This window comes from Salmo salar, chromosome 17 (assembly GCF_965601325.2).
Source record: "Salmo salar chromosome 17, fSalSal1, whole genome shotgun sequence".
NCBI classification, from domain to species: Eukaryota; Metazoa; Chordata; class Actinopteri; order Salmoniformes; family Salmonidae; genus Salmo; species Salmo salar.
Window position 1 is genome coordinate 7,384,450 of NC_138307.1, and position 25,350 is coordinate 7,409,799.

Consider the following 25,350-nt stretch of genomic DNA (forward strand, 5'->3'; position numbering starts at 1 on the left):
CAGTGGGAGTTGTTTTGTCACCCTTTCTACACCATTTGTAGTGTATGATATACACTTATAGATGATTTGTGAAGCATTTATGTAGTGTTTATGAAGCATTTATGTTTGCTACAGTATATAAATGCTTTATGAGTTGTACTTTGTTTAAATTGGGACCAAATATTCTGTGTACTGTAATCCTAACCTACCTTGACAGCACCAAACATGGTCCAGGGGATAAGGCCCTCAGGATTCCTCTGTGCTTTCTGGCCCAGTAGTTTGTCGGCCAGCATGCCTAGCTGCTCATCATTGAGTCCCCTCTTGGTGACAGAGGAGAACTGCCAGCTCAGCACCTCAGATAGCTGACCCCAGGACACTGTCGGAGGGCTCAGGAAGAACTCCAGGTTCTGTTCCAACAAATCAATCATATTTATTTAAAAACTGATTTTTAAATCAAAAGTTGTCAAAGTGTTTGACAGTAAGCCAGCAAAGCACCTTCAAGGCAAGGAAAAACTCCCTTGGAGGAAGGAACCTTGAGAGAAGACTACCTGGGGCTCGCTGGTCAGCATGTTGTACCACAGGATGGAGGCCCAGCCACTGGGCATCTGGCTGCTGTTGGAGATGACCACGATGGGCAGGGAGATGGTCTAAAAAGGACCAGAGGCCAGACTAAATCAAAGTCAAATTAAATAAGGCCAGATCGCTGTTGGACCTCATGGGAGTGTAGACCTGAATCTCTATATTTCAGATCACTTACCCCTAGTTTGATTTCCAGACCTGACTGGCGGAGTTCCGACTCAAAGCAGATGCAGTGCAGCTCCTCTGTCACAATGAGAGGCCCCTGGAATAACATGGACAGACAGAGAAACATAATCCGCACCAGAATGTATTTAATACTCATCATGAAATTCACAAATACTGTACCGAATACATGGTCATTACAGCCCATTAAGACCAATCAGAAACCAGCTCTCTTACCTCTTTCTTTCCTTTTCCAGTCACTCTCTGCTCTAGCAGTTTCTGTGTTGAGATCAAAGAATAAACTGTAAAGCAGGGATCATCAACTACTGTAGATTCAGCTGCAGGCCGATATTTTCTTGAGAGGATGGTCAGGGTGCCCGAGCATAATTACAAATAATTTGTAGCCTACAAATTGACCGCAAGAAGCCCAAACAGATATCATATTTTACTATAACCATATCAAACCTTGCTTACATTTGTATACGGTCACATATATTTCTCTATAATGAGTGGAATACTTTGGAACAGACTTCCAAAATTAAAATCACTCGGAGCTGATTTGCTGGTATTTTTACAGTAATAAATAAATAATACAACTTGACCGCCAAATAAAATGACTGCCAGTTGGAGAACCCTGCTGTAAAGAGTGATGACATTGCAGGTCCAAATGGACAACTGGGACAAGTCATTCAGATTTAGTGCCCTGTATGCCATTTAAAATGGTGCTAGCTTACCAAATGGAAAAACTCTGCAGCCAGCTTCCATTTGACTCCTCCATATTCATAACTTTTGTGTTGGTACCCAATATGTTGAACTTACGAAACCCATTCTTTTCTGTAACGTCCCTGGAGAGAAAATAAAACGTGCATATAGTTATGTATTAACATCCCAAATTCAAGAGCAGGACAAAATAACACAACACTCATTTACTTACTTGTCAAACAAAGCTTTCACTTTGAGCTGATAGTTGAATTCCTGGAGCGTCACAAGAAATCTAGAGGAGAGGAAATACAAATTAAAACTCACCCAGGACTGTAAGGATCCATAGGAACTACAGATGGGAAGAACTACAGATGGGAGGTGCTGTTGTGTTTGTGCTGACCTGAGCTTGACAGTGAACTGCATCTTTGTCTGCAGCACCAGAGGTCTCTGTAGATGTGTGGGCATACAGGGCTGTCTCTCTACCACCAAGGAACTAAGACATCACAGAGACACAAGGAATTGTGAGGTGATATAGTGTATAGAGGCATAGAGACAACAACACTTAGGGTTCTACTTCCAGCTTATACATAATATATACAGTACCAGTCAAAAGTTTGGACACACCTACTCATTCAAGGGTTTTCTTTATTTTTACTATTTTCTACATTGTAGAATAATACTTAAGACATAACTATGAAAAAAGACATGGAATCATGTGGTAACCAAAAAAGTGTTAAACATAACAAAATATATTTTATATTTCAGATTCTTCAAAGTAGCCACCCTTTGTCTTGATGACAGCTTTGCACAAACTTGGCATTCTCTCAACCAGCTTCATGAGGTAGTCACCTGGAATGACTTTCAATTAACAGGTGTGCCTTCTTAAAAGTTAATTTGTGAAATTTCTTTCCTTCTTAATGCGTTTGAGCCAATCAGTTCTGTATACAGAATATAGCCCTATTTGGTAAAATACCACGCCCATATTATGGCAAACTGCTCAAATAAGCAAAGAGAAACGAAAGTCCATTACTTTAACAGTCAATACGGAACATTTCAAGAACTTTGAAAGTTTCTTCAAACGCAGTCGCAAAAACCATCAAGCGCTATGATGAAACTGGCTCTCATGAGGACCGCCACAGGAAAAGAAGACCCAGAGTTACCTCTGCTGCAGAGGATAAGTTCATTAGAGTTAACTTCATCTCAGATTGCAGCCCAAATAAATGCTTCACAGAGTTCAAAAAACGGACATTGCATTATTCAGAGGAGACTGCATGAATCAGGCCTTCATGGTCGAATTGCTGCAAAGAAACCATTACTAAAGGACACCAATAATAAGAAGAGACTTACTTGGGCCAAGAAACACAAGCAATGGACATTAGACAGGTGGACATCTGTCCTTTGGTCTGATGAGTCCAAATGTGCGATTTTTGGATCCAACTGCTATGTTTTTATGAGACAGAGTAGGTGAAAGTATGATCTCTGCATGTAGGAGGAGGTGTGATGGTGTGGGGGTGCTTTGCAGGTGACACTGTCAGTGATTTATTTTGAATTCAAGGGACACTTAACCAGCATGGCTACCACAGCATTCTGCAGCGATATCTGCCATCCCATCTGGTTTGTGCTTAGTGGGACTATCATTTGTTTTTCAACAGGACAATGACCCAGACTATTTGCATTGCCCCCCCCCTTTGACGCTGCTGCTATTCTGTTTATTTATGCATAGACATTTTAAATCTACCCTCAACTAACCGGTGCCCCCGCACATTGACTCTGTACCGGTAACCCCTGTATATAGCCTCGGTATTGTTATTTTACTACTGCTCTTAAATTATTTGTTATTTTTATTTCTTAATTTTTACTTATACATTTTTTACTTTACACGCATTTTTCTTAACTGCATTGTTGGTTAAGGGCTTGTAACTAAGTATTTCACTCTAAGGTTGCATTTCACTCTACCTGTTGTATTCGGCGCATGTGACAAATAAAATTTGTTTTGATTTGAAACACACCTCCAGGCTGTGTAAGGGCTATGTGACCAAGAAGGAGAGTGATGGAGTGCTGCCTCAGATGACCTGGCCTCCACAATCACCTGACCTCAACCCAATTGAGATGGTTTGCGATGAGTTGGACTGCAGAGTGAAGGAAAAGCAGCCAACAAGTGCTCAGCATATGTGGGAACTACTTCAAGACTGTTGGAAAAGCATTCCTTATGAAGCTAGTTGAGAGAATGCCAAGAGTGCAAAGCTGTCATCAAGGCAAAGGGGGGCTACTTTGAAGAATCTCAAATCTAAAATCTAAAATATATTTTTTGGTTACTACGATTCCATATTTTGATGTGTTCACTATTATAACACATGTAAAAATAAAAATAAATAAAAAAACCCTCTAATGAGTAGGTGTGTCCAAACTTTTGACTGGTACTGTATATAATTAATTTAAATGATTAAAATGGCAGCAAAAAACAAAGTGGGCCTTTAACAGTGGAATACAAGTGTGGTGTCACTCACTGTTCAAGGAGGTTCCGGAACAGTGCCAAGGCCCGCCCCTCCAGGAAGCCTTTCTGCTGTTTGATTGGGTCGTTGTCGTATGTGTACTTCTGCTCTAGTTCCTGGAGCTCCTTCAGCTGCTGCCTCACCTGCTGCAGGCTTTCTGCCACCGCTGTGAACCTACAGGGGAAGAAGAAGATGAATAAGAACAATACTTATTTGTTGGGTTCCTAAATTCATCTTTTTGCTTGATCAGACAAGAGATGCTCAAAAGAATGAACTAGTCTCCACACCAGTTCTGCAGTTGGTCCAGACATGTGTTGGGTGGTCCTCCAATACAGGAGCGCTGCTGCCTCTTCTTCCACTCAGGCAGCTCCTCTGAGATCAGGTCTGACTGGACCGCCTCGGCCATGTTGAGCACCTCCGCCAACTGGCCAACCACTTCCTGTGGAGGGAGACAACAACATACGTAGTTATTATTTACTCTATAACCGTCATTTACTTTTCAATATGAGCATGCTGGTTATAACTAGATAATACACTCTTAGTCATTCAGACAGACTATGATGATAAATGGTATTCTTAGCAGTGCTTGATGCATGATTATTCATGCTTTTTGTCATTGCATTTTTTTTTTTATTCACAGTACAATGTCACTGTTTAACCTCATCATGACTAGAGCTCGACCGATTATGCTTTTTCAACGCCGATACCGATTATTGGAGGACCCAAAAAAGCTGATACCGATTAAATCGGCTGATATATAAATAATGACAATTACAACAATACTGAATGAACGATGAACACTTATTTTAACTTAACCTGTCTGGGATAGGGGGCAGTATTTTCACGGCCGGATAAAAAAACGTACCCGATTTAAACTGGTTACTACTCTTGGCCAGAAACGAGAATATGCATATTATTAGTAGATTTGGACAGAAAACATTCTGAAGTTTCTAAAACTGTTTGAATGGTGTCTGAGTATAACAGAACTCATATGGCAGGCAAAGACATGAGAAAAAATTCCAAGCAGGAAGTGGCCTGTCTGAGAATTTGTAGTTCTTCTTTTGATTCTCTATCGAAACTACAGTATCTCTGGGGTTACGTAGCACTTTCTAAGGCTTCCATTGGCTCTCTAAAGCCTTCAGAAAGCGGATTGAGGCGTCTCCAGTCTCTGGGCAGAGTATAGTAGCTCAGTTTCTCAGTGGTCTGCCTGGTGACAAAGAGATTGGATATGCGCATTCACGCGACCACGCTGTTTTTTATTTTCCTCTTTGAATGAATACACTATTGTCCGGTTGGAATATTATAGCTATTTTACGAGAAAAATAGCATAAAAATTGATTTTAAACAGGGTTTGACATGCTTCTAAGTACGGCAATGGAACATTTTGAATTTTTTTGTCTCGAAATGCGCTCGCTACCCTTTGGATAGTGACCTGAACGCACGAACAAAACGGAGGTATTTGGACATAACTATGGATTATTTGGAACAAAAACAACATTTCTTGTGGAAGTAGCAGTCCTGGGAGTGCATTCTGACGAAGATCAGCAAAGGTAATACAATTTTTCTATTACTAATTCTGAGTTTAGTGTGCCCCGAAGTTGGCGGGTGTCAAAATAGCTAGCCGTGATGGCTGAGCTATGTACTCAGAATATTGCAAATTGTGCTTTCTCCGAAAAGCCATTTTAAAATCTGACATAGCGATTGCATAAAGGAGTTCTGTATCTATAATTCTTAAAATAATTGTTATGTATTTTGTCAACGTTTATGATGAGTAATTTAGCAAATTCACCGGAAGTTTTCGGTGGGGAAACATTTTCTGAACATCACACGCCAATGTAAAAAGCTGTTTTTTGATATAAATATGAACTTGTGTCACGTCCTGACCAGTATAGAGTATATTTGGTTATTGTAGTTTGGTCAGGACGTGGCAGAGGGTAGTTTATTTATGTATTACGGGTTTTTTTGGTCACTGGTTTATGTTTGTATTTCTATGGGTAGGTTCTAGGTTAGTTTTCTATGTGTAGGTTGGGTGCTGGACTCTCAATTGGAGGCAGGTGTTTCTAGTTGCCTCTGATTGGGAGTCCTATAAGTAGGTGTGTGTTTTGTTTGTTCACTTGTGGGTAGTTGTTTTTGCATTGCGCTGTATGCAAGTACCTAGCCTGTAAAACTGGCGGTCTCTTGTTTTTCCGTGTTCACGGTTAGTTAATAAATTATCATGATGAACATGCAACCCGCTGCGCCTTGGTCTTCTCTCCAGTACGACAACCGTGAGAACTTGATTGAACAAAACATGCATGTATTGTATAACATAATGTCCTAGAAGTATCATCTGATGAAGATCAAAGGTTAGTGCTTAATTTAGCTGTGTTTTGGGTTTCTGTGACATGCTTGCTTGGAAAATGGCTGTGTGATTATTTTGGGCTATGTACTCTCCTAACATAATCTAATGTTTTGCTTTTGCTGTAAAGCCTTTTTGAAATCGGACAATGTGGTTAGATTAACGAGAGTCTTATCTTTAAAATGGGGTAAAATAGTCGTATGTTTGAAATTATTGCATTTTTGAGGTTTTGTATTTCGCGCCACGCTGTTGAATAGAGTGGGACGGTCATGTCCCACCTAGCCCAGAGAGGTTAATACATCAATAAAATCTATTTAGTCTCAAATAAATAATGAAACATGTTCAAATTGGTTTAAATAATACAAAAACACAGCGTTGGAGAATAAAGTAAAAGTGCAATATGTGCCATGTAAAAAAGCTAACGTTTAAGTTCCTTGCTCAGAACATGAGAACATATGAAAGCTGGTGGTTCCTTATAACATGAGTCTTCAATATTCCCAGGTAAGAAGTTTTAGGCTGTAGTTATTATCGGAATTATGATGCGTCAACTATTTGTCTCTATACAATTTGTATTTCATATACCTTTGATTATTGGATGTTCTTATAGGTGCTTTAGTATGGCCAGCCTAATCTCGGGAGTTGATAGCACTGTGGATCAAGCATTGCTGAGAGCTGCTGGCAAACGCAGTAAAGTGCTGTTTGAATGAATGCTTATGAGCCTGCTGTTGCCTACCACCGCTCAGTCAGACTGCTCTATCAAATCATAGACACACAGAAATACGAGCCTTTGGTCATTAAAATGGTCGAATCCGGAAACGATCATTTCGAAAACAAAACGTTTATTCTTTCAGTGAAATACAGAACCGTTACGTATTTTATCAAACGGGTGGCATTCCTAAGTCTAAATATTGCTGTTACATTGCACAACCTTCAATGTTATGTCATAATTATGTAAAATTCTGGCAAATTAATTACGGTCTTTGTTAGGAAGAAATGGTGCGGCCAAAACTGTTGCATATACCCTGACTCTGCTTGCACTGAACGCAAGAGAAGTGACACAATTTCGCTAGTTAATACTGCCTGCTAACATGCATTTATTTTAACAAAATATGCAGGTTTAAAAAAAATATATTTCTGTGTATTGATTTTAATGAAGGCATTGATGTTTATGGTTAGGTACATTTGTGCAACGATTGTGCATTTTTCGCAAATGTGCTTTTGTTAAATCATCACCCGTTTGGCGAAGTAGGCTGTGATTCGATGATAAATTAACAGGCATGGCTTTGATTATACGCAATGCAGGACAAGCTAGTTAACCTAGTAAAATCATAAACCATGTGTAGTTAACTAGTGATTTTGTGAAGATTGATTTTTTTTTTTAGATAAGTTTAATGCTAGCTAGCAACTTACTTTGGCTCCTTGCAGTTACAAGGTCCTTTTGATGCTGCACTCGCGTAACAAGTGGTCAGCCTGCCACACAATCTCCTCGTGGATTGCAATGTAATCGGCCATAATCGGCATCCAAAAAGGCCAATTACCAATTGTTATGAAAACTTGAAATCGGCCCTAATTAAATCGGTCATGCCGATTAATCGGTCGACCTCTAATCATGACCCCTCTTACATTTCTCTTGTGTTTCAAGCTTAAGTTCATCTCTACAATCAGCAGCTTCTCGTATTCCAGCTGTTTGGGTGTCAGCCCGTTCATTTCATGTTCTAAAGTGGGAGAAGGAAAAACATTCACTTACTGGCAAAACCTGAAACACAGACCTGTAAATAAATGATCTATTACAGATTGAGAATAAAACCCCTCACCTCTGTTCTTAAGAGTATTTTCCTTAAAGTCATGCTCGTCTTGAAGGTATTCCAGAGACTTTATATTCTGATCCGCTTCCTAGCAAGTGAGATAGATGGCAAACCTGACATGCACGAACATGTTCTGCAAATCACTGATGGAATTGTTCCACCAGGGAACAATCAGCATAGAGTATACGATGGAAATGGTAACTCACCTGAACCTTGTTTTTCATGTCTTTGACTTTGTTGTCCAGCTTTTGCTTCTCCAGGACCATGCTGGTCTGTGTGTCTTCTCTGTCGATCTGAGAAGAAAATACTGTTCATTTAACTCTACAGTTAAAGCATGTAAACGCTCCAATATAGTTATGCATCATCTACAATATCTGACAGCATGGTTAGAGAGATGTGTGGTGATTTTATTAATTACAATGTATGTCAATACAAGTTCATGTAGGGCACCTCTATGCTTTTGGCAGCAGCCAGAATCCTCTGCTCCTCCTTCAGGTTTCTAGAGATGATCATGGCCATGTAAACAGGTTCCTCCTGAAATATTTCTAATGCTATTTATGATTTTAGATGACTCCAAAATGGCGGGTATCTGTATTGTAGATTTAGATGCACTATTGTAAAGTGGTTGTTCCACTGGATATTATAAGGTGAATGCACCAATTTGTAAGTCGCTCTGGATAAGAGCGTCTGCTAAATGTCTTAAATGTAATGTAAATGTAAAGTGGTCCTGTAAAAGTGGGTACTTTATTACTACAAACCCAAAAAACATTTACTGACATTCGGGTCATAAATTCCACATCAACTCAATCAAAATCAATATATTTCAGGAGTTAAAAGGGGAAATTAGCAACAGAATGTATAACTTCTAATTGATCATTCCTGTAACATACAAGCAATAAAGTATGGAAGGCCACTGGCAGTAAGGTCTGTCCTGAAAAGATGTAACTGAGATAATACTACACCTGGAGGTTTCCCTTGAGCTTGCGGATGTTGTGTTGTCGCAGGAGGTCTTTCTCCAGGGCGAAGTGGCTGTGTTGGTCATCAAGCTGGGCTAGGAGATCGTGGAAGCAGACAGTGGCCAAGGATTCATCAACAGCCACATTATCCCTATGGATTGGATCATTGACATACTGTATATCAATATCCGAACAGCAACATTATCTCTACATAGATATGGATTCACAGGGCAATTAAGATTGGATGAACGAGATGAAATACAATAAAATACAGATATAATTGAAAAGGGTAGAGTACAATAGAATACCGGTCAAATAGAATAGATCTTTGTATATCCATTTAACAGCAGCCTCCCTGCAGTCGTCATCCCTGCTTGCTTACCAGTCGATGCTCTCAATCCACTTGCTGAGGTACTCTCTGATGTCCATGGGGAAAATAACAGTCAATTAAGTCAGATTATGGATTACATTTTACTTTTTTTTTTTTACATTTTAGACATTTAGCAGACGCTCTTATCCAGAGCGACTTACAGTAGTGAATGCATACATTTCATAATTTTTTCCCCCGTACTGGTCCCCCGTGGGAATCGAACCCACAAACGTGGCGTTGCAAACACCATGCTCTACCAACTGAGCCACACGGGACCCAAACCAGAACATTGCAAATAAAATGTCTTCCTGTTATAGATTAAGAAATATGTAACGTATGAAGGGTAGCCTACTCTAAACTTACACTTCTGACACTGATATGATATTAGTGTCTACGTATCCTGTGTCGGTTGGACTCTCCACGTCCATGGGCTCCGATGCTGAAAAACTAAATGGAGGACCAGATGGAAGATTGGGGATGTTTTGTTCATAATAAACATCCCCAAAGGTTTACCAGACACCATGGTCATTGAGGGGATTTTAAACACAGAAATAGAATGCCTAATCTTATCACTTCTATTTTCTGACCAACAGATGTTTTATTAATTCTATATTCCTATAATTCTATAATGTGAAATGTATCATGTCTTATTATTATTTTGTAAACATTTATATTTGATATGCCTATAGTCGATGTCTGTGCCTGCGTGGAAAACTAATCTGTCTGTTCAACCTAGAGGCTTTAGTTTTTTGCAAGGACTGCGTCTCAATACACAACATCCGCCGATGTCGGTTTACCCCATCTGCAGTGGAAACAGGCAGCTCTACAGCGGAGTGACCCCATTATGGAAAGCTGAGACTCACGGCTGTTTTGGTCTACGACAAGCTTCACGGGACTCGTTTGAAGTCGGTCCCTTTGGCATGCCAACTTTGTTTTTCTTCCAACGAAAACATCTGTCAAGTCCGAACGGTTTAAGCCAGAAACAAAAATCACCCCACTATGGAAAGCTGAGACTCACACGAACGGGTCAGCTGTTTTGCTCTACGACGCCCACAAGCTGAACCCCTAGGAGTCTAAGACGATATCTATAAAGCTAACATATAGAATTGTTTTAGTTTGATCATAAGATGGACCAGCTATTTTTAGGACCTCTGTAGGTATTCCCAAAAAATATATAAAAATTATTTGATGAAAGACTTATTTGGCCTTACTGCTATTAGCCCATAGAGACACATTGAATAAAACATTCATACATGGCCAAAAATAAATCTAAACGAAGTATGGTTTGAGGTGTCTGAAATGCATCAGAGATTTAGGAAAGCATCAGGAACAAAATAACAAAAAAAGGAAATAACAGTTAAATCCTATTTATTCCATACATTTTTTTACCTCAGTCACGGGTAACCTTCACACGAGACCTTGTAAATAAGATATGATTTGAAACAAAAAGATCACTGGCTGCTTACCCTCGGAGGCCCTGGTGTAGTACTTTCCGAAGGACTCGTCTTTGGGGATGTCTGGGTAGAGGAAGCAGAGTGGGTTCTCTGGGATGTTCTCAGCTGCCATCACCTTGTAGGTTCGGATGATGTCAGGCAGAGAGACGGCAGACAGCTCACTCTTGGTGTAGGGCGCCACTGCATGGAATACAGGCTCATCTGTGGAACATGGGTGACAGGTTTAGCATTCATCTTTGCATTCTAACAGAAAGTAGGCTGACCCTCTGACATCGCATAGGTCAAAACATTGCATTCTGTTAATTTATAAAGCTCTTTTGCAAAAAAAACTGCATTTACCTAACATTGTTACTAACATATAGAGGTATGAGATACCATACTCCGTCACAGGGATGGTTAACTCTTGAAATTCCTTCTGTCTCTACAGATTTAGGATAAAACAGCTTTTAGTTGATCCACACCTCATTTATGGAACCATCTTGAAAATAATCTACAGTTGGTTGCATTGGTGCCCTTTGGGCAATTCAGTTTGTTGGTTGAGGAACTCTTTTTTGAGAAATGTGGTTGTTTTTCATGAATGTATTTTGGGGGGAATCCACCCTGCTAAAATAAGGGTGAAATAAAAAAACAGATTCAAATATAGCACCTTTAGTTGTAAATGCGCATGTGTGCTACTCACCGTTTAGGTCGTGTTCCACCCAAGTGAATGTGATGGCTCCGTCTCTGCTACTCTCACTGAAGCGCAGCAGGAACGTGCCTGGACACTTCCCAGTCAGCATGGCCTTTGCCCTCTCCTTACTCACGAAGCCCAGGATGCAACTGTAGTGGGAGAGAACAAGCAACATTTCTTTATTACTTACATTACTGTATTTGTTTTAGTAGGCAGGGACAATGCACATTGTTCATGTCTGTAAATGTGCCAGATGTAGCCATTCAGCTAATATGTCATCCCTATAAGAGCACTAGTTATTTGCTTTTGTAAATGTGCAATTCCAAAAAGAGTAAAGAATAACTCACCCATCATTCCACAGGGTCAGCAGATGTCTCTTGATGAGGTCCAGGATGGCTTCGATCCACAGCCAGAAGGGAAACCTCTTCTCACTGAGGCTCTATAGTTGACAAAAGGAAACACTTACTAGATGTCCTCCTCATACATACATACATATATACATATATATATATATATATATCTCTTTGAACTGTAAATATTTTTAAAAGTACAACTTATAAAAGGCTTTATATAGAATAAAGGTTTCATAAGCACTACATACAGTGCATTCGGAAAGTATTCAGACTCCTTGACTTTTCCACATTTTGTTACACTACAGCCTTATTCTAAAATTGATTCAATAGTTTTTTTCCATCAATCTACACACAATACCCTATAATGACAAAGCAAAAACAGGTTTGTAGACATTTTTGCTAATTTATCTAAAATAAAAAACTTAAATATCACATTTACATAAGTATTGAGACCCTTTACTCAGTACTGTTACGTTCTAAATAAAGAGTAAAATCTCATGGACGATTAGTAAAGCTCAAACCAAGTTTATTCACCCACTGAGTCAGACAGCTGAACAGACCAATACATATATTTACACAAGCACTGGTATTTAAACCTTCCTCGTATACTGAGTCTCCTCCTTACACATCAGGACAGCCAATACATCTCTTAAGCTAGACAGGACATTAGTGATATCTGTTGATAGAATAATTTGTATGTTTAAGATAATGACTAAAGTATTCCACCCTGAAACCATATAATTGTATGAAATGTGTTAAGAGTCATAATTCAATAATGTGTGTGACTAGGCCATTGTGTTACTATTTCACATTATGAGCTGGGTATAGTTGAGACATTCAAGGACAACTGAACTGTTGACTTGTGATAACGTTGAAACGAATAACTGGAAAGAGGCCTCCCCACCCTAGGGAGGAGAAAAACTGTTAAAAATGGCTTGCAGAAGATGAAACATGTTGCAGAAGGGTGATAAACAATGCATGTGAACTTTGGAAAAATACAGGCCACCTAAAGAGAGGTGGAGTTTATACTGATGTGAGTTCATTTGTGTGTGTGTGTGTGTGTGTGCTTTAAAAAGATTGCGTTCTCATTTTGAAGACAGAGCGCTCTCTGAATAAAGGACTGATCTATTGCAGAATCTGAGACTTTGTCTAATTCTTTATTAACCGGAGATTGACGACCTCTGGGAAGTAGACAAAGCTTGAGTGATAGTTGAGTTCAACCATTGAGATAGCAAAATTCTCGTGACATCTGTCCTGACCACGGCACAAATTCCTCACTCCTCCCCAACTCATGGCTGTCCTGTTGACTTGTAGCAAACTGTGGCCCTTCTCCTTCCCATAAGATCCCTGATGTCTAACAGTAATGTATTCTGACAGAATGTAAATGTTCTACATTCTCCCTCAGTGACATGAATAAGTACATTTCATATTTTCACATTTAGAAGTCAGAACCCATCAGTACTTTGTTGAAGCACCTTTGGCAGTGATTACAGCCTTGAGTCTTCTTGGTTATAACACATTCAAAGACTTGACCTGAAGCCACTCCTGCGTCGTCTTGGCTGTGTGCTTAGGATCGTTGTCCTGTTGGAAGGTGAACCTTCACCCCAGTCTCTGGAGCAGATGTTCATGCGTTTGAGCCTATCAGTTGTGTTGTGACAAGGTAGGGGGTATACAGAAGATAGCTCTATTTGGTAAAAGACCAAGTCCATATTATGGCAAGAACAGCTCAAATAAGCAAAGAGAAATGACAGTCCATCATTACTTTAAGACATGAAGGTCAGTCAATATGAACGTTTCTTCAAGTGCAGTTGCAAAAACCATCAAGCGCTATGATGAAACTGGCTCTCATGAGGACCGCTACAGGAAAGGAAGACCCAGAGTTACCTCTGCTGTAGAGGATAAGTTCATTATTGTTACCAACCTCAGAAATTGCAGCCCAAATAAATGCTTCTGTCACGTCCTGACCAAAGTAAGAGGTTATTTTCTATGGTAGAGTAGGTCAGGGCGTGACATGGGGTGTTGTGTGTTTTTCTATGTTTTGTATTTATGTTTAAGTTCTACTTTTTCTATTTCTGTTGTTTTTTGGGTTGATCTCCAATTGGAGGCAGCTGGTCCTCGTTGTCTCTAATTGGAGCTATGTACTCAGAATATTGCAAAATGTGCTTTCGCCGAAAAGCTATTTTAAAATCGGACATAGCGATTGCATAAAGGAATTCTGTATCTAGAATTCTTAAAATAATTGTTATGTATTTTGTCAACGTTTATCATGAGTAATTTAGTAAATTCACCGGAAGTTTTCGGTGGGTATGCTAGTTCTGAACATCACATGCTAATGTAAAAAGCTGGTTTTTGATATAAATATGAACTTGATTGAACAAAACATGCATGTATTGTATAACATAATGTCCTAGGAGTGTCATCTGATGAAGATCAAAGGTTAGTGCTGCATTTAGCTGTGGTTTGGGTTTATGTGACATATATGCTTGCTTGGAAAATGGCTGTGTGATTATTTGTGTCTATGTACTCTCCTAACATAATCTAATGTTTTGCTTTTGCTGTAAAGCCTTTTTGAAATCGGACAATGTGGTTAGATTAACCAGAGTTATCTTTAAAATGGTGTAAAATAGTTGATTGTTTGAGAAAATTGAATAGTGGTATTTTATTTGGTTTTGTATTTCGTGCCGTGCGATGCCATTGGCTGTTGGCTAGGGGTTCCGCACGTCTGTCCTCAACAGGTTAAGTAGGGGTTTTTCTTCCTGGGTTTTTGTGGGTTATTATATTTTGAGTAGTGTTTGTTTCTCTCTGCGTCATGGTTTGTTTTGTTAATTCAGTTATTTATGTATTGCAAAGTTTAACAGATTTAATAAAATGTGGAACTACAACCACGCTGCACTTTGGTCCCCTCTCTACGACAGCCATGACAGCTTCAGAGTTCAAGTAACAGACACATCAACATCAACTGTTCAGAGGAGACTGTGAATCAGGCCATAAAATCAAATCAAATTGTATTTGTCACATGCGGCGAATACAACAGGTGTAGACCTTACAGTGAAATGCTTACTTACCATCATAGTGCTTGATGGTTTTTGTGACTGCATTTGAAGAAACTTGCAAATTTCTTGAAATGTTCCGTATTGACTGACCTTCATGTCTTAAAGTAATGATGGCCTGTCGTTTCTCTTTGCTTATTTGAGCTATTCTTACCATAATATGTACTTGGTCTTTTACCAAATAGGGCTATCTTCTGTATACCCCCCCCCCCCCCATCTTGTCACAACACAACTGATTGGCTCAAATGCATTAAACCTCTACGGGATCGGTATCCCCCCCATGGGTTGGTTGAGCTAACGTGCGCTAATGTGATTAGCATGACGTTGTAAGTAACAAGAACATTTCCCAGGACATAGACATGTCTTAAGGCAGAAAGCTTAAATTCTTGTTAATCTAACTGCACTGTCCAATTAACAGTAGCTATTAGTGAAAAAATACCATGTTATTGTTTGAGGAGAGTGCACAACAACAAAACTTATCATGCAACTGGTTTGATACATTCACCTCTGAAGGTAAATAATGTATTACATTCAGTAACCTTGCTCTGATTTGTCATCCTGAGGGTCCCAGAGATAAAATGTAGCATAGTTCTGTTTGATAAGATACATTTTTATATTGAAATGTAGGACCTGGGTTCTACAGTTTGAACCTCTCCTCCCCCCCCCCCCCCCATCTAGATGTGTGAAGGTTAGTGTATTTTCTGTAGGGAAGCTAATTATCCATCATTTCTGACATTCCTGGGAGTGTGTAAACTAAAAAAAAATATTACCATATCATTTTTGCATGTTCTCTATAGTTATGTACTAGAAATGTATCAATTTACCAATTCACACATTTGGGTAGACTTGATACAACATTTTGAACAGTAATGTAATGGGATCAGTTTAAAACTTTGCACATACACTGCTGCCATCTAGTGGCCAAAATCTAAATTGCACCTAGACTCCAAAGTGATATTGGCCTTTCTCCTGCACTTCAAAGATGATGGAACAAAAACTTTTTTTTTTTGTATTATCTTTTACCAAATCTAACGTGTTATTCTCCTACCTTAATTTCACATTCACAAACTTAAGTGTTTCCTTTCAAATGGTATCAAGAATATGCATATACTTGCTTCAGGTCCTGAACTACAGATTTGGATATGTCATTTTAGGGGAAAATTTAAAAACAGTCCGATCTTTTGAGGAAAGAAATTCCACAAATTAACTTTTTAGAAGGCACACCTGTTAATTGAAATGCATTCCAGATTGCCTCATGAAGCTGGTTGAGAAAATGCCAAGAGTGTGCAAAGCTGTCATCAAGGCGAAGGGTGGCCATTTGAAGAATTTCAAATAAATTCTGATTTGTTTAACACTTTTTTGGTTACTACATGATTCCATATGTGTTATTTCATAGTTTGATGTCTTCACTATTATTCTACAATGTAGAAAATAGTAAAAATAAAGAAAAACCCTTTTGACCGGTAGTGTAAGTAATATATTTTTTTATAGATTTGTAAAAATGTCTAAACCTGTTTTTGCTTTGTCATTATAGTGTGTAGATTGAGGGGAAAATAATTATTCTTTCAATTTTATAAGGCTGTAACGTAACAAAATGTGGAAAAAGTCAATGGGGTCTGAATACTTTCCGAATGCACTGTAAATGCTTCACAAATCATCTACATGTGCATGTCATATTATATAAATGGCGTATAAACATACATTGTATATTGTCACATTTGGCAAGTCCCCCTACGTTGGGAATTGTTACATCACCTTTTCTACACCATTTAAAGAATAAGATATACACTTAAATGCTTCATAAACACTACATAAATCATCTGTTTGCTACAGTATATAAATGCTTTATGAATTGTACTTTGTTTAAATTGGGACCAAATATTCTGTGTACTGTAATCCTAACCTACCTTGACAGCACCAAACATGGTCCAGGGGATAAGGCCCTCAGGATTCCTCTGTGCTTTCTGGCCCAGTAGTTTGTCGGCCAGAATGCCTAGCTGCTCATCATTGAGTCCCCTCTTGGTGACAGAGGAGAACTGCCAGCTCAGCACCTCAGATAGCTGACCCCAGGACACTGTCGGAGGGCTCAGGAAGAACTCCAGGTTCTGTTCCAACAAATCAATCATATTTATTTAAAAACTGATTTTTAAATCAAAAGTTGTCAAAGTGTTTGACAGTAAGCCAGCAAAGCACCTTCAAGGCAAGGAAAAACTCCCTTGGAGGAAGGAACCTTGAGAGAAGACTACCTGGGGCTCGCTGGTCAGCATGTTGTACCACAGGATGGAGGCCCAGCCACTGGGCATCTGGCTGCTGTTGGAGATGACCACGATGGGCAGGGAGATGGTCTAAAAAGGACCAGAGGCCAGACTAAATCAAAGTCAAATTAAATAAGGCCAGATCGCTGTTGGACCTCATGGGAGTGTAGACCTGAATCTCTATATTTCAGATCACTTACCCCTAGTTTGATTTCCAGACCTGACTGGCGGAGTTCCGACTCAAAGCAGATGCAGTGCAGCTCCTCTGTCACAATGAGAGGCCCCTGGAATAACATGGACAGACAGAGAAACATAATCCGCACCAGAATGTATTTAATACTCATCATGAAATTCACAAATACTGTACCGAATACATGGTCATTACAGCCCATTAAGACCAATCAGAAACCAGCTCTCTTACCTCTTTCTTTCCTTTTCCAGTCACTCTCTGCTCTAGCAGTTTCTGTGTTGAGATCAAAGAATAAACTGTAAAGCAGGGATCATCAACTACTGTAGATTCAGCTGCAGGCCGATATTTTCTTGAGAGGATGGTCAGGGTGCCCGAGCATAATTACAAATAATTTGTAGCCTACAAATTGACCGCAAGAAGCCCAAACAGATATCATATTTTACTATAACCATATCAAACCTTGCTTACATTTGTATACGGTCACATATATTTCTCTATAATGAGTGGAATACTTTGGAACAGACTTCCAAAATTAAAATCACTCGGAGCTGATTTGCTGGTATTTTTACAGTAATAAATAAATAATACAACTTGACCGCCAAATAAAATGACTGCCAGTTGGAGAACCCTGCTGTAAAGAGTGATGACATTGCAGGTCCAAATGGACAACTGGGACAAGTCATTCAGATTTAGTGCCCTGTATGCCATTTAAAATGGTGCTAGCTTACCAAATGGAAAAACTCTGCAGCCAAGCTTCCATTTGACTCCTCCATATTCATAACTTTTGTGTTGGTACCCAATATGTTGAACTTACGAAACCCATTCTTTTCTGTAACGTCCCTGGAGAGAAAATAAAACGTGCATATAGTTATGTATTAACATCCCAAATTCAAGAGCAGGACAAAATAACACAACACTCATTTACTTACTTGTCAAACAAAGCTTTCACTTTGAGCTGATAGTTGAATTCCTGGAGCGTCACAAGAAATCTAGAGGAGAGGAAATACAAATTAAAACTCACCCAGGACTGTAAGGATCCATAGGAACTACAGATGGGAAGAACTACAGATGGGAGGTGCTGTTGTGTTTGTGCTGACCTGAGCTTGACAGTGAACTGCATCTTTGTCTGCAGCACCAGAGGTCTCTGTAGATGTGTGGGCATACAGGGCTGTCTCTCTACCACCAAGGAACTAAGACATCACAGAGACACAAGGAATTGTGAGGTGATATAGTGTATAGAGGCATAGAGACAACAACACTTAGGGTTCTACTTCCAGCTTATACATAATATATACAGTACCAGTCAAAAGTTTGGACACACCTACTCATTCAAGGGTTTTCTTTATTTTTACTATTTTCTACATTGTAGAATAATACTTAAGACATAACTATGAAAAAAGACATGGAATCATGTGGTAACCAAAAAAGTGTTAAACATAACAAAATATATTTTATATTTCAGATTCTTCAAAGTAGCCACCCTTTGTCTTGATGACAGCTTTGCACAAACTTGGCATTCTCTCAACCAGCTTCATGAGGTAGTCACCTGGAATGACTTTCAATTAACAGGTGTGCCTTCTTAAAAGTTAATTTGTGAAATTTCTTTCCTTCTTAATGCGTTTGAGCCAATCAGTTCTGTATACAGAATATAGCCCTATTTGGTAAAATACCACGTCCATATTATGGCAAACTGCTCAAATAAGCAAAGAGAAACGAAAGTCCATTACTTTAACAGTCAATACGGAACATTTCAAGAACTTTGAAAGTTTCTTCAAACGCAGTCGCAAAAACCATCAAGCGCTATGATGAAACTGGCTCTCATGAGGACCGCCACAGGAAAAGAAGACCCAGAGTTACCTCTGCTGCAGAGGATAAGTTCATTAGAGTTAACTTCATCTCAGATTGCAGCCCAAATAAATGCTTCACAGAGTTCAAAAAACGGACATTGCATTATTCAGAGGAGACTGCATGAATCAGGCCTTCATGGTCGAATTGCTGCAAAGAAACCATTACTAAAGGACACCAATAATAAGAAGAGACTTACTTGGGCCAAGAAACACAAGCAATGGACATTAGACAGGTGGACATCTGTCCTTTGGTCTGATGAGTCCAAATGTGCGATTTTTGGATCCAACTGCTATGTTTTTATGAGACAGAGTAGGTGAAAGTATGATCTCTGCATGTAGGAGGAGGTGTGATGGTGTGGGGGTGCTTTGCAGGTGACACTGTCAGTGATTTATTTTGAATTCAAGGGACACTTAACCAGCATGGCTACCACAGCATTCTGCAGCGATATCTGCCATCCCATCTGGTTTGTGCTTAGTGGGACTATCATTTGTTTTTCAACAGGACAATGACCCAGACTATTTGCATTGCCCCCCCCCTTTGACGCTGCTGCTATTCTGTTTATTTATGCATAGACATTTTAAATCTACCCTCAACTAACCGGTGCCCCCGCACATTGACTCTGTACCGGTAACCCCTGTATATAGCCTCGGTATTGTTATTTTACTACTGCTCTTAAATTATTTGTTATTTTTATTTCTTAATTTTTACTTATACATTTTTTACTTTACACGCATTTTTCTTAACTGCATTGTTGGTTAAGGGCTTGTAACTAAGTATTTCACTCTAAGGTTGCATTTCACTCTACCTGTTGTATTCGGCGCATGTGACAAATAAAATTTGTTTTGATTTGAAACACACCTCCAGGCTGTGTAAGGGCTATGTGACCAAGAAGGAGAGTGATGGAGTGCTGCCTCAGATGACCTGGCCTCCACAATCACCTGACCTCAACCCAATTGAGATGGTTTGCGATGAGTTGGACTGCAGAGTGAAGGAAAAGCAGCCAACAAGTGCTCAGCATATGTGGGAACTACTTCAAGACTGTTGGAAAAGCATTCCTTATGAAGCTAGTTGAGAGAATGCCAAGAGTGCAAAGCTGTCATCAAGGCAAAGGGGGGCTACTTTGAAGAATCTCAAATCTAAAATCTAAAATATATTTTTTGGTTACTACGATTCCATATTTTGATGTGTTCACTATTATAACACATGTAAAAATAAAAATAAATAAAAAAACCCTCTAATGAGTAGGTGTGTCCAAACTTTTGACTGGTACTGTATATAATTAATTTAAATGATTAAAATGGCAGCAAAAAACAAAGTGGGCCTTTAACAGTGGAATACAAGTGTGGTGTCACTCACTGTTCAAGGAGGTTCCGGAACAGTGCCAAGGCCCGCCCCTCCAGGAAGCCTTTCTGCTGTTTGATTGGGTCGTTGTCGTATGTGTACTTCTGCTCTAGTTCCTGGAGCTCCTTCAGCTGCTGCCTCACCTGCTGCAGGCTTTCTGCCACCGCTGTGAACCTACAGGGGAAGAAAAAGATGAATAAGAACAATACTTATTTGTTGGGTTCCTAAATTCATCTTTTTGCTTGATCAGACAAGAGATGCTCAAAAGAATGAACTAGTCTCCACACCAGTTCTGCAGTTGGTCCAGACATGTGTTGGGTGGTCCTCCAATACAGGAGCGCTGCTGCCTCTTCTTCCACTCAGGCAGCTCCTCTGAGATCAGGTCTGACTGGACCGCCTCGGCCATGTTGAGCACCTCCGCCAACTGGCCAACCACTTCCTGTGGAGGGAGACAACAACATACGTAGTTATTATTTACTCTATAACCGTCATTTACTTTTCAATATGAGCATGCTGGTTATAACTAGATAATACACTCTTAGTCATTCAGACAGACTATGATGATAAATGGTATTCTTAGCAGTGCTTGATGCATGATTATTCATGCTTTTTGTCATTGCATTTTTTTTTTTATTCACAGTACAATGTCACTGTTTAACCTCATCATGACTAGAGCTCGACCGATTATGCTTTTTCAACGCCGATACCGATTATTGGAGGACCCAAAAAAGCTGATACCGATTAAATCGGCTGATATATAAATAATGACAATTACAACAATACTGAATGAACGATGAACACTTATTTTAACTTAACCTGTCTGGGATAGGGGGCAGTATTTTCACGGCCGGATAAAAAAACGTACCCGATTTAAACTGGTTACTACTCTTGGCCAGAAACGAGAATATGCATATTATTAGTAGATTTGGACAGAAAACATTCTGAAGTTTCTAAAACTGTTTGAATGGTGTCTGAGTATAACAGAACTCATATGGCAGGCAAAGACATGAGAAAAAATTCCAAGCAGGAAGTGGCCTGTCTGAGAATTTGTAGTTCTTCTTTTGATTCTCTATCGAAACTACAGTATCTCTGGGGTTACGTAGCACTTTCTAAGGCTTCCATTGGCTCTCTAAAGCCTTCAGAAAGCGGATTGAGGCGTCTCCAGTCTCTGGGCAGAGTATAGTAGCTCAGTTTCTCAGTGGTCTGCCTGGTGACAAAGAGATTGGATATGCGCATTCACGCGACCACGCTGTTTTTTATTTTCCTCTTTGAATGAATACACTATTGTCCGGTTGGAATATTATAGCTATTTTACGAGAAAAATAGCATAAAAATTGATTTTAAACAGGGTTTGACATGCTTCTAAGTACGGCAATGGAACATTTTGAATTTTTTTGTCTCGAAATGCGCTCGCTACCCTTTGGATAGTGACCTGAACGCACGAACAAAACGGAGGTATTTGGACATAACTATGGATTATTTGGAACAAAAACAACATTTCTTGTGGAAGTAGCAGTCCTGGGAGTGCATTCTGACGAAGATCAGCAAAGGTAATACAATTTTTCTATTACTAATTCTGAGTTTAGTGTGCCCCGAAGTTGGCGGGTGTCAAAATAGCTAGCCGTGATGGCTGAGCTATGTACTCAGAATATTGCAAATTGTGCTTTCTCCGAAAAGCCATTTTAAAATCTGACATAGCGATTGCATAAAGGAGTTCTGTATCTATAATTCTTAAAATAATTGTTATGTATTTTGTCAACGTTTATGATGAGTAATTTAGCAAATTCACCGGAAGTTTTCGGTGGGGAAACATTTTCTGAACATCACACGCCAATGTAAAAAGCTGTTTTTTGATATAAATATGAACTTGTGTCACGTCCTGACCAGTATAGAGTATATTTGGTTATTGTAGTTTGGTCAGGACGTGGCAGAGGGTAGTTTATTTATGTATTACGGGTTTTTTTGGTCACTGGTTTATGTTTGTATTTCTATGGGTAGGTTCTAGGTTAGTTTTCTATGTGTAGGTTGGGTGCTGGACTCTCAATTGGAGGCAGGTGTTTCTAGTTGCCTCTGATTGGGAGTCCTATAAGTAGGTGTGTGTTTTGTTTGTTCACTTGTGGGTAGTTGTTTTTGCATTGCGCTGTATGCAAGTACCTAGCCTGTAAAACTGGCGGTCTCTTGTTTTTCCGTGTTCACGGTTAGTTAATAAATTATCATGATGAACATGCAACCCGCTGCGCCTTGGTCTTCTCTCCAGTACGACAACCGTGAGAACTTGATTGAACAAAACATGCATGTATTGTATAACATAATGTCCTAGAAGTATCATCTGATGAAGATCAAAGGTTAGTGCTTAATTTAGCTGTGTTTTGGGTTTCTGTGACATGCTTGCTTGGAAAATGGCTGTGTGATTATTTTGGGCTATGTACTCTCCTAACATAATCTAATGTTTTGCTTTTGCTGTAAAGCCTTTTTGAAATCGGACAATGTGGTTAGATTAACGAGAGTCTTATCTTTAAAATGGGGTAAAATAGTCGTATGTTTGAAATTATTGCATTTTTGAGGTTTTGTATTTCGCGCCACGCTGTTGAATAGAGTGGGACGGTCATGTCCCACCTAGCCCAGAGAGGTTAATACATCAATAAAATCTATTTAGTCTCAAATAAATAATGAAACATGTTCAAATTGGTTTAAATAATACAAAAACACAGCGTTGGAGAATAAAGTAAAAGTGCAATATGTGCCATGTAAAAAAGCTAACGTTTAAGTTCCTTGCTCAGAACATGAGAACATATGAAAGCTGGTGGTTCCTTATAACATGAGTCTTCAATATTCCCAGGTAAGAAGTTTTAGGCTGTAGTTATTATCGGAATTATGATGCGTCAACTATTTGTCTCTATACAATTTGTATTTCATATACCTTTGATTATTGGATGTTCTTATAGGTGCTTTAGTATGGCCAGCCTAATCTCGGGAGTTGATAGCACTGTGGATCAAGCATTGCTGAGAGCTGCTGGCAAACGCAGTAAAGTGCTGTTTGAATGAATGCTTATGAGCCTGCTGTTGCCTACCACCGCTCAGTCAGACTGCTCTATCAAATCATAGACACACAGAAATACGAGCCTTTGGTCATTAAAATGGTCGAATCCGGAAACGATCATTTCGAAAACAAAACGTTTATTCTTTCAGTGAAATACAGAACCGTTACGTATTTTATCAAACGGGTGGCATTCCTAAGTCTAAATATTGCTGTTACATTGCACAACCTTCAATGTTATGTCATAATTATGTAAAATTCTGGCAAATTAATTACGGTCTTTGTTAGGAAGAAATGGTGCGGCCAAAACTGTTGCATATACCCTGACTCTGCTTGCACTGAACGCAAGAGAAGTGACACAATTTCGCTAGTTAATACTGCCTGCTAACATGCATTTATTTTAACAAAATATGCAGGTTTAAAAAAAATATATTTCTGTGTATTGATTTTAATGAAGGCATTGATGTTTATGGTTAGGTACATTTGTGCAACGATTGTGCATTTTTCGCAAATGTGCTTTTGTTAAATCATCACCCGTTTGGCGAAGTAGGCTGTGATTCGATGATAAATTAACAGGCATGGCTTTGATTATACGCAATGCAGGACAAGCTAGTTAACCTAGTAAAATCATAAACCATGTGTAGTTAACTAGTGATTTTGTGAAGATTGATTTTTTTTTTTAGATAAGTTTAATGCTAGCTAGCAACTTACTTTGGCTCCTTGCAGTTACAAGGTCCTTTTGATGCTGCACTCGCGTAACAAGTGGTCAGCCTGCCACACAATCTCCTCGTGGATTGCAATGTAATCGGCCATAATCGGCATCCAAAAAGGCCAATTACCAATTGTTATGAAAACTTGAAATCGGCCCTAATTAAATCGGTCATGCCGATTAATCGGTCGACCTCTAATCATGACCCCTCTTACATTTCTCTTGTGTTTCAAGCTTAAGTTCATCTCTACAATCAGCAGCTTCTCGTATTCCAGCTGTTTGGGTGTCAGCCCGTTCATTTCATGTTCTAAAGTGGGAGAAGGAAAAACATTCACTTACTGGCAAAACCTGAAACACAGACCTGTAAATAAATGATCTATTACAGATTGAGAATAAAACCCCTCACCTCTGTTCTTAAGAGTATTTTCCTTAAAGTCATGCTCGTCTTGAAGGTATTCCAGAGACTTTATATTCTGATCCGCTTCCTAGCAAGTGAGATAGATGGCAAACCTGACATGCACGAACATGTTCTGCAAATCACTGATGGAATTGTTCCACCAGGGAACAATCAGCATAGAGTATACGATGGAAATGGTAACTCACCTGAACCTTGTTTTTCATGTCTTTGACTTTGTTGTCCAGCTTTTGCTTCTCCAGGACCATGCTGGTCTGTGTGTCTTCTCTGTCGATCTGAGAAGAAAATACTGTTCATTTAACTCTACAGTTAAAGCATGTAAACGCTCCAATATAGTTATGCATCATCTACAATATCTGACAGCATGGTTAGAGAGATGTGTGGTGATTTTATTAATTACAATGTATGTCAATACAAGTTCATGTAGGGCACCTCTATGCTTTTGGCAGCAGCCAGAATCCTCTGCTCCTCCTTCAGGTTTCTAGAGATGATCATGGCCATGTAAACAGGTTCCTCCTGAAATATTTCTAATGCTATTTATGATTTTAGATGACTCCAAAATGGCGGGTATCTGTATTGTAGATTTAGATGCACTATTGTAAAGTGGTTGTTCCACTGGATATTATAAGGTGAATGCACCAATTT

The 25,350-nt window shown here is 39.2% G+C and overlaps 1 protein-coding gene and 1 pseudogene across 2 annotated transcripts in view; both read right to left on the reverse strand.

Annotated features, from left to right (window-relative positions):
• LOC123723888 (signal transducer and activator of transcription 1-alpha/beta-like) overlaps positions 1 to 9,151 on the reverse strand; it is a 26,788-nt pseudogene extending 17,637 nt beyond the window's left edge. The window contains exons 1-14 of the transcript XR_006759973.2: positions 9,020 to 9,151; positions 8,508 to 8,591; positions 8,264 to 8,350; positions 8,067 to 8,145; positions 7,876 to 7,967; positions 4,202 to 4,353; positions 3,930 to 4,088; positions 1,823 to 1,915; positions 1,655 to 1,714; positions 1,455 to 1,565; positions 958 to 999; positions 737 to 820; positions 528 to 626; positions 189 to 386 (exon numbers count right to left, since the gene is read on the reverse strand). The product of XR_006759973.2 is annotated as a signal transducer and activator of transcription 1-alpha/beta-like (transcript). The remainder of the gene's footprint in view (positions 1 to 188; positions 387 to 527; positions 627 to 736; positions 821 to 957; positions 1,000 to 1,454; positions 1,566 to 1,654; positions 1,715 to 1,822; positions 1,916 to 3,929; positions 4,089 to 4,201; positions 4,354 to 7,875; positions 7,968 to 8,066; positions 8,146 to 8,263; positions 8,351 to 8,507; positions 8,592 to 9,019) is intronic.
• A 173-nt stretch (positions 9,152 to 9,324) lies between these two features.
• Positions 9,325 to 25,350, reverse strand: part of LOC106575214 (uncharacterized) — a 31,923-nt gene continuing 15,897 nt past the window's right edge. The window contains exons 22-38 of the mRNA XM_082964380.1: positions 25,138 to 25,221; positions 24,894 to 24,980; positions 24,697 to 24,775; positions 24,506 to 24,597; positions 20,832 to 20,983; positions 20,560 to 20,718; positions 18,453 to 18,545; positions 18,285 to 18,344; positions 18,084 to 18,195; positions 17,587 to 17,628; positions 17,366 to 17,449; positions 17,157 to 17,255; positions 16,818 to 17,015; positions 11,855 to 11,946; positions 11,517 to 11,656; positions 10,850 to 11,038; positions 9,325 to 9,431 (exon numbers count right to left, since the gene is read on the reverse strand). Of these exons, the coding sequence (XP_082820506.1) occupies positions 9,325 to 9,431; positions 10,850 to 11,038; positions 11,517 to 11,656; positions 11,855 to 11,946; positions 16,818 to 17,015; positions 17,157 to 17,255; positions 17,366 to 17,449; positions 17,587 to 17,628; positions 18,084 to 18,195; positions 18,285 to 18,344; positions 18,453 to 18,545; positions 20,560 to 20,718; positions 20,832 to 20,983; positions 24,506 to 24,597; positions 24,697 to 24,775; positions 24,894 to 24,980; positions 25,138 to 25,221 (1,869 nt within the window). The remainder of the gene's footprint in view (positions 9,432 to 10,849; positions 11,039 to 11,516; positions 11,657 to 11,854; positions 11,947 to 16,817; positions 17,016 to 17,156; positions 17,256 to 17,365; positions 17,450 to 17,586; positions 17,629 to 18,083; positions 18,196 to 18,284; positions 18,345 to 18,452; positions 18,546 to 20,559; positions 20,719 to 20,831; positions 20,984 to 24,505; positions 24,598 to 24,696; positions 24,776 to 24,893; positions 24,981 to 25,137; positions 25,222 to 25,350) is intronic.